Raw genomic sequence first — 9,300 nt, 5'->3', positions numbered from 1 at the left:
TGAAAATAATTTCCAATCAGTGCCTAAAGTCTAAAACCAATGAACCAAATGTCTCATTTGAGATCCTCTCCTAGTCCTTTAGGTAACTGCCTCAGTTGCTGCTTCATTGTGGGTCTCTCTGCATATAGTTTGTCTTCAGTAAAAAGCATGTTCTACTGGGCTGAGATCAGACTGATGATGAGTGAAGAAATTTCCATTTCTTTGCCTTGACTATTATTAGGTTGTGTCTATTAGTAACTATTGGGTTGCTTTTGTTTTGGGTCATTATCCATTTGTGCTCTGAAGCATGGTCCAGTCAGTTTTGCAGTATTCATCTAACCTTGAGCCGAAAGCACAGGCCTCTACATACCAGAATCCATCCTGCTACTTATATCAACAGTAACATCACCAGTAAACACTTTAACTACCCACTTTCTTTGGCAGCCACACATGCCCGTGCCAGAACCTTTCCTCCACTGTAATGTGTTCCTTTCCTTCTCCATACTCTTCTTTTTCTATCATTATAAGCCAGTCTTGCTTTCGTCTGTCCAAAGAATTTCTTTTCCAGAAATGAGTTCTTTTTAGATCTTTTCTGGAAAAGTGTAATCTGGTCTTCCGGTTCTTGAATCTTACCAGTGATTTGCACTATAGTGTAAATCCTCTGTATTTACTTTCTGTATTTATTGATTGTATATATTCACTCTATATTTACTCATTGTTAACATATCTTGACAGGCAAGAAAATGATACATCTTCCTCCTCATAAGTTCTCTTGACATGGTTAAGTGTTGTGAAGTTGTTTTTCTTAACCATGGAAATAATTCTGTTTTAGTTTTCTTCTGTGTTCTTTAAAGCCCTTTAGTGTTGCTGAGCTGCTCAGTACATTTATTATGTTTTAACAATGCACTGGATTGTTGATTTGGCCACTCTTAAAGTGTTCAGCCTAATGATGACCTTTTTCATGTTCATCAGTATCTTTTTGGATATCATAATGAGCTATCAAATGCAAGTTTTTGGAATTAACTTCAGATCTTTTTTTTTCTTTGCTTAATTTACTGATGAAGAAACACATCTCATCTGTCTATAAAGGTGCTAATCAATCAATTATCCAATACTTTCAATTCTCTGAACATGAGGTGTTCATTTAAAAGTGGCTGTAATTCCAGATGTTGCACTACTTTTGTTTTAATTATTAAAGTTGAGCATCTGTTTTTCAATCACAACATCAAGACAAATGACGATGAGAACAGAATTCAGATTGTAGAGATGTTCATGAAAATATATCACTTCCATTAACTACTATTTTCTTAATTGCTAGTTTTAAGTTATATATTTAAAACATCATATTGTTAATCTACCAAATGATGGTTCCACATACAGAAGACAGGAATTAAGGTTTTAGGGCAAAAGTTTTAGGGCAAAGTGCCCGTGAGTCCATTAATCATCATCTTGTTTATGTTATTTTGAAGTTTAAAACAACCTTGGGGGAAACTTCAGAATGGTAATCCACAGTCCAAATGGTGATAGTGGCTGAGTCAGTCTTTCATATGTACTCTAAAGTGTAAACCTATTATTGTTACACATGTTTTCCAGTTATCAAGGACACATTTGTCATAACATCATGAACATAGTGAAATGATAGGAATAAAAGACTCATCCACTTGACTTTTCTTTTGACACATTTGTAATGGCAAGCAGATTAGTGCTTCTCTTTTGTCAATGCTACTGCAGTAAGGGGAGAACGATCAGGCACACAACATCACACACAGGCAAATACTCCATACTATTAAAATATTTCCAAATCTAGACTCAACCATGTGTTGGTTCAGACCCAAACAATTCACACACAAATACACACAGAGAGGAGAAGTGTGGAGGCCTGCAGTTAGTTAGACTTCAAAGGCCCAGTGCTTGATTAGGCCACCTGAGGTTTGGGTGTAAAGACAGGACAAAGCTGATCCACAGAGAGAAGATCTGCTCACTCTTCTGCCTCACTCATTACAGTCTCAAAAGAGTTTGAAGATTTGAAACAAATGTGCACAATGATACTCAGTATCTGGGCAAAAAGTACACAACTCAATATACGTAAGTAACATTCAAAAAGGTAGTCTAACTTAAAGTATTGACACTATTTTTAATTAAGGGTTTGCATGGTTTACATTTAAACTGACATTTGTTTAAGCAACACAACAGAACAAACACCAATGCTGTAATCTGTAAATTATGTTTTTTAGTTTCATTCACTTGTATTTTTCATTTCCAAATATGGATACTGAAGAATGAGATAAACACTATGGTAGTAAAAATATTATGAAGGTACATGAGGACAATATTTACTTTGAAAATAAGCTAATGCTGGTGAAAAAACGGTCTGTCTAAAACATACTATTTGCAATTCAAAATTCTTGTATATGAACGTAGGAGGAAAAGGTTGCCTTGACTAGTATGATAACATTGAGCACTTGGTGGTTTGGAACTTGGAAAAAACTGGAAACGTTTATCCATTTTCAAAGGGGAAGAAGTTATAATGTAAAGTTACTAGAAAATACCAACACACTACTACAAAAACAAATAACATGCACTCACACTGAGCCATGTTGCAGAAAACAATAATGTTAGTACTATTTTTTTAATAAAGCGTAGATTAAATAGAGTACAAATAGTAACTAACAATAGTTTTATTAGTCTAAATCCCAAATATTTTGATATTTAATCTTGTCATTAAAATGATACTCACTAGTTATTAATGCAGCATAAAATATAATAACAGTCACATGTCTGTGCACAATTACAATACACAATACATATAAACTTTATATACTTGATATACTTTTACATTTATATTTTTAATGTATATATGGTATATAAACCATGAATGAATGTAATATTCACATTTTCCCAAACAATATTTTTAAAATGTTATAGTATTTATTTATTTGCATGTTTTATTTGCTTTTTTATTTTCAAAAGATCTTAAAAGCGCAAAAACAATAATGATATCAAGCATGATTAACAGTACTTGGGTGGATCGTGGGAGTTGGACCATTTCATTTACAAGTGTCCCCAAACCATGTCCCGGGGCACAACTGTGGGGAATACTGCAGGAATATGGGGTTGTTGTTACAGGCCACTGGGTCCAAACCAAAGCGACAGCTGTGTCCACATCCTTGGACACATTCATTGACTGAAAACTCAAGCATCTTTTAAGTCAATGTTGCCCCTTGTTTCGAATCTTGTTTGTGTTATTCATGTATAGAATCTTAAGGGTGATTGAAGTTGTTGGTTTCGGTGAACTGCATAATAGCAGGTCCCTGTTTTTGCAGACGATGCCACTCTGTTGGCAGACCTTTAGCCTACACTGGAGCAGTGTGCAGTGGGGCGTGAACCAGCTGGGATGAAAATCAACACCTCAAGATCTCTGTCTAAATAAATAAATAAATCTGGGTAAATTCCCAGATGATTAAATATGCAACTATTTTGCTGGTGATACCTGAAAGGAGTAAAGAAAATCAACAGCCTATTTATGCAAGATAATTCATAATTTTATTGGGGGTTACATTGGTTGGGTCTGATTATTGGGGAGGTCATAACCCCCCTAACCCCCCTGGAAATTACGTCCCTGGGTTAGGATGCATCCAGGATGATTGCCTTTTCAGATTTTCTAGCCACACCCAAGGTGAAAGACACTGAAAGACCAAAAACCTGCAGGAGAGATGATATCTAACCTGAGGAATGCCTTGGGAAGAAGATTAGGATTGAAATTCACTTAATTATTTAAATTACATATAAAAACCTATTCTTTTCTTTCAGTTTGTCTGTGTGTATGTGTGTGTGTGTGGTGTTTAGTTTATAGTGGTGTTTTTCACTTTTATTTATTGTTATTTGCCCAATGTCATTGCATGGTGTATCAGGTGACAATGATTGAATGCATCTCTGCAGCAATTACAATAAATTGAATCAGTTTGTCTTTTTAATGAAATATTTTTCTTAACCTGCCTTGTTGACTTTTAATCGTTTTACTCCGGTCTTAGCTTCTCCTTTATTGATTTTAGGCAAATCATTTGTATCATCTGTATGTCTCAGCTGAAAGGAATAAATGGATGTATTCTGTACTGTATAGCGTGTGTTTGAGAGTGCTTGTGAATGTAGCATAGTCGCACTCAACAAAACTCAAAGCTTCAAGCACAACCAAGTATCTGTATTAAGAGCGCAAGCGATCGAATGGAAAATCATAGAAAATTACAGGGAGTGTTCAAAAATCAATTTGTGTTTGAGGTTAAATGGGAAGAAACGTATACAGAAGCAACACAATCCAAACAAAAGCTGAGATACAATGGGAAGCCACAGCAGAAAATACATTTTAGGCCGACAACATAATTAGAGCTCCACGAGTATAATGGCTGGTGGATTTTTCTTCACCAAACATTCAGCGCAAGAACTCCTTTATTATTTGCTTACTGCAAAGTCATCCAAGTTTACTCATTCTGAACCCCTCCACCTCAAAGCTCTTCCACAAAAGGAAAAAAAAAAAAAAAAAAAAAATCATGCACAGATTGTGTTGGAAGACACTTTTTTTCTAATCTCTTAACACATACCGTTTGTTTGCAAAGTGTGTGTGTGTGTGTGTGTGTGTGTGTGTGTGTGTTTCCTTCCTCTCAGTGAGCTCCTCTGCCATTGGGGTTCATACAGTATATACCCTCTCAAAAGGCACCCCTTCCTTGCAATGTTTATGATTAAATATCCACTTTAGTGCACTCCACTGCATCTGCTTCCATTTAATCTAACTTGCACAGTTTTCTATATAGTGTGTGTCTCCCTCAAGAGAGAAGTTTACGCTCTGAGATGTATGACCCTCTATGACCTATGCGCTCATTACAACCATAATGTCAGGATCTGTGTTGTGGATGAGGGAAGGAGGACCCAAATGCTGGACTCACAGGTAGGTAGGTGAAGGTTGGTATTTATTGCCGATGGAGTGAACAAACAGAACAGAGGTAGGAAATGGCTGGCTGGCTGGCTGGCTGGACGACTGACTGAATGACTGAAGGGCTGAATGGCTGGCTGACTGAACGCAGGCGTAAACAACAACATAACATCAATGACACGACACCGGACTGGTTGAACTGAGGAACATAAATACACAGGCTGAGTGAGGAGCGATTAGAAACTGGTGAGTACACAGCTGAACATAATGAACTAATGATAAATGGGAAGAGGACTGAACATAATGCACATGGACCAAGGTTAACACAATAAAACAGGAAGTGAAACAGGCAGAAGATAAACAATGAGGACGAACTGAAAACACTGGGTCAACGACCCAGAAACCCTGACAGTACCCCCCCCTTCAAAGGCCGGCACCCGACGGCCAAAAGAACGAAAAACCAAAACAGGGAGGGCGGAGGGGCCCAGGACGGAGGGACGGAGTCCGAAACAAAAACAGTTCAGGTGGGCGGCCACGCGGCCAGTGGCTGAGCCCGGACAGTTCAGGTGGGCGGCCACGCGGCCAGTGGCTGAGCCCGGACAGTTCAGGTGGGCGGCCGCGAGGAAGGCGGCGGCGATGCTGAAGTCGGTCCGGTGGGCGGCCGCGAGGAAGGCGGCGGCGGCCACTGAGGAGGTGATCCGGTGGGCGGCCGCGAGGAAGGCGGCGGCGGCCACTGAGGAGGAGGTCCGGTGGGCGGCCGCGAGGAAGACGGCGGCGGCCACTGAGGAGGAGGTCCGGTGGGCGGCCGCGAGGAAGACGGCGGCGGCCGCTGAGGAGGAGGTCCGGTGGGCGGCTGCGAGGAAGACGGCGGCAGCCGCTGAGGAGGAGGTCCGGTGGGCGGCCGCGAGGAAGACGGCGGCGGCCGCTGAGGAGGTCCGGTGGTCGACCACGCTGGCGATGACGTCCAGCTGGTGGCCTGGAAAGTGGCCAGCGATTCCGAGGTGCAGGCTCGGGCGGCGGCGTGGCAGCCGCAGGACCAGGCGAAGCTGAGTCTGGACCAGGCGGAGCAGAAGCCGAGGCAGAGGCTGGACCAGGCGGAGCAGAAGCCGAGGCAGAGGCTGGACCAGGCGGAGCCGGCGGTGACGAAGCAACAGCTTCGGAGGCTGGGCCAGTAGGCGCGGAGGCCTCTTGCTGGAGACAGGCTGGGCCAGTAGGCGCGGAGGCCTCTGGCTGGAGACAGGCTGGGCCAGTAGGCGCGGAGGCCTCTGGCTGGAGACAGGCTGGGCCAGCGGGTGCGGAAACCCCTGGCTGAGGAGCGGCCGGGCCAGCGGGTGCGGAAACCCCTGGCTGAGGAGCGGCCGGGCCAGCGGGTGCGGAAACCCCTGGCTGAGGAGCGGCCGGGCCAGCGGGTGCGGAAACCCCTGGCTGAGGAGCAGGAGAGCTCACAGCTGGCTCTGGATGCTGTGGCTTCGGGTCCGGGAACTGAAATGGATGGTGAATGAGTGACTGGACTACAGAAGACTGGACTACAGAAGGTGAGAGAACCGGTGACTGAACCACAGGGTGCTGGATGACAGACTGTACTGACTGGAGGACAGGCGACTGGATAACAGACTGGACTGGCTGGAGGGGACAAGACTGGAGGACAGGAGACTGAGCTACAGGGGCCTGAGGAACAGGAGACTGGACTACGGGGGCCTGGAGGACGGGAGCAGACTGGAGGACAGGAGGAGACTGAACTACAGGAGACTGGAGAACGGGAGGAGACTGAACTACAGGAGACTGGAGAACGGGAGGAGGCTGAACTACAGGAGACTGGAGAACGGGAGGAGGCTGAACTACAGGAGACTGGAGAACGGGAGGAGGCTGAACTACAGGAGACTGGAGAACGGGAGGAGGCTGAACTACAGGAGACTGGAGAACGAGAGCAGGTGACTGAGCTACAGGGGAGTAAACCGGCTGGACCGGGGGCTGAACAGCAGAAGAGTGAACTGGCTGGACCGGGAGCTGAACAGCAGGAGAGGGAGCTGACTGGGCTGGAGGCTGAACAGCAGGAGAGGGAGCTGACTGGGCTGGAGGCTGAACAGCAGGAGAGTGAACTGACTGGGCTGGAAGCTGAACAGCAGGTGAGTGAACTGACTGGAGTGGGGATGCTAAGGGATGAATAGAGGCGGGTGAGGCTGACGACGGAGCTGTGGTTGATGTGGCTGGTGGTTGAGCTATAGACTGTGCTAATGAGGGAGATAAGGCTATAGCCTGGGCTAGTAAAGCTGGTGCCTGAGCAGGAGAAACCTCAGCTAGCTTAACCAGTGATAATGCGAGGGCGTGAAAGGCTGGATCAGGAGGTGGATGAAGAGGTGAAGTAGTAGATGGAGAGGCTAGCTCTTCCGAGACTCTAGGGAGGTCAGGCTGGGTTCTAGCTGCCTTCAGCCTAGGCGCTGGGACAGGCACGGGAGGTGGCTGGACACCAGTCACCCCCACCCGAGAAACAGGAGCGGGTGTGGAGGTAGGCTGGGTCGCAGCTGCCCTCCTCCTGGGAGCTGGCACAGGTGTGGGTGTAGGCTGGCTGATAGGAGTGGAAATAACAACTGGGTGAGTGACACTGACAGGTCTAACGGGTTTTAGTCTGGTCTTTCTGCCATCACTATTTACAGTCTTTGGGGGAGCAGAACAGAAAAGATCTTCCCAGTCCACAGAATCCTCCAGGAGGGAAACATCCCACGAATCAGAGATGGGTTCATCGGTGGTTTTAAATGAGGAATCGAATGAGGGTGGAAAACAGTCACTGGAACTCACCACCGGGAATTGCTGGAAATAGTCCATTTTATGGCGGCGTGTGCGCCGCTTTCTCCGGGAAGAGGAAGCGGGCGGGGTACACATCCGAGCCTCCGGCTCGGGAGCCTCTGTTGAGCCGAGGTGGGAGGCGGAGCCGCTGTGCCGTGGCGAGGTTGAAGGTCCGGTGAATGAGGCAGATGGCGCGTGAGCGAGGAGCGGACCCGCGAGAGAGGGAACGGCCGCAGCGCGGCGTGAAACGTCCACTCTCCGCGGCGAATGCTCCGGTGCAGGTGAGGCAGCAGGTGGGGGAACGCGGCGTCTCCGAGGCCCGCCCAGAGCCAGGCGAGTTCCCTCGAAGATGTGCTCTTGCTCCGCGAAGAGCCGCTGTTTCCCCTTGAGCTTCTCCATCCAAATGGAGAGCGCTGCCTCCTGCCGCTCAAAAAGGTCCGAGTCCGCTGGGTCAAAAGCGGGTCGTGTCATTCTGTCAGGATCTGTGTTGTGGATGAGGGAAGGAGGACCCAAATGCTGGACTCACAGGTAGGTAGGTGAAGGTTGGTATTTATTGCCGATGGAGTGAACAAACAGAACAGAGGTAGGAAATGGCTGGCTGGCTGGCTGGACGACTGACTGAATGACTGAAGGGCTGAATGGCTGGCTGACTGAACGCAGGCGTAAACAACAACATAACACCAATGACACGACACCGGACTGGTTGAACTGAGGAACATAAATACACAGGCTGAGTGAGGAGCGATTAGAAACTGGTGAGTACACAGCTGAACATAATGAACTAATGATAAATGGGAAGAGGACTGAACATAATGCACATGGACCAAGGTTAACACAATAAAACAGGAAGTGAAACAGGCAGAAGATAAACAATGAGGACGAACTGAAAACACTGGGTCAACGACCCAGAAACCCTGACACATAAGTCAGCTAATGCATGGTTCTTTCGGAGGTGTTACTTGTTGATGTTATTAATTACACATGAATCATTCTAAATGACTTAAGGGCTGATATACTTATATTACTGTGTATTATTTACTGTGTATTTACTTTGTCACTGTTCAACTCTGTGCAGATCTTTGCATGCATGCATGCATTTGTGCGCATGCGTGTTATGTGTGTGTTCGTGTGTGTGTTTCTGCCTGTCTACCCACTTGGGCTGTTTTTTAATGAATCCAATATCTCCCTGCATGTTTATTGGCTAATTATGAAAAATGGTTAGACTATATTTCTCCCAAAGCTACACTGTCACTGTTTTGGCCAAGTCATAGTTGCATACCAATATACAAGTTCTATTTTGTACTTTAAAAAAGTTAAAAAACAAAAATCTAAGACAATAACTAACAATTTAGATTCAGTCCAAACTAGACCCAAAACTATTTCTTGCTTTAAAAAAAAATAAAATTATAGTACTCTTCTTTTCTTTCTCTCTTTTACAATCAGTCCATTCAATTTAAACTGCGACACTCTGCAGGGTTGAAGCAGCCGAGCTGTCACAATGAATTTGTGTGCCCTAAACAAGATTAACTACTTCTATTTGTATCCCCATATCTCTGAAAGGGTAATCAACGCAAGCGGTTTGGCTTGCTAATTTTCACCATGGTAACCACTTG

At 45.2% G+C, this 9,300-nt stretch overlaps 1 protein-coding gene across 3 annotated transcripts; it reads right to left on the bottom strand.

Annotated features, from left to right (window-relative positions):
- Positions 1-4,922: 4,922 nt before the first annotated feature.
- LOC112842069 (proline-rich protein 36-like) lies at positions 4,923-9,028 on the bottom strand. Of its 3 annotated transcripts, none has more exons than XM_025897845.1 (3): positions 6,922-9,028; positions 6,284-6,885; positions 4,923-6,166 (listed from the first exon to the last, which is right to left on the bottom strand). In XM_025897845.1, the coding sequence occupies exons 1-3, from the start codon at positions 8,156-8,158 to the stop codon at positions 5,327-5,329; spliced, it is 2,679 nt and encodes an 892-aa protein (XP_025753630.1). In that variant the 5' UTR covers positions 8,159-9,028; the 3' UTR covers positions 4,923-5,326. The 3 variants fall into 3 exon arrangements, with proteins under 3 accessions (XP_025753630.1, XP_025753629.1, XP_025753628.1); XM_025897844.1 differs by having other exon boundaries at positions 6,284-7,298; positions 7,335-9,027; XM_025897843.1 differs by having other exon boundaries at positions 6,284-9,027.
- Between the last annotated feature and the right edge of the window lie 272 nt (positions 9,029-9,300).

The sequence above is a fragment of the Oreochromis niloticus genome, linkage group LG14 (genome assembly GCF_001858045.2).
Source record: "Oreochromis niloticus isolate F11D_XX linkage group LG14, O_niloticus_UMD_NMBU, whole genome shotgun sequence".
NCBI lineage: Eukaryota > Metazoa > Chordata > Actinopteri > Cichliformes > Cichlidae > Oreochromis > Oreochromis niloticus.
This window is presented reverse-complemented; position numbering and strand designations above follow the sequence as displayed.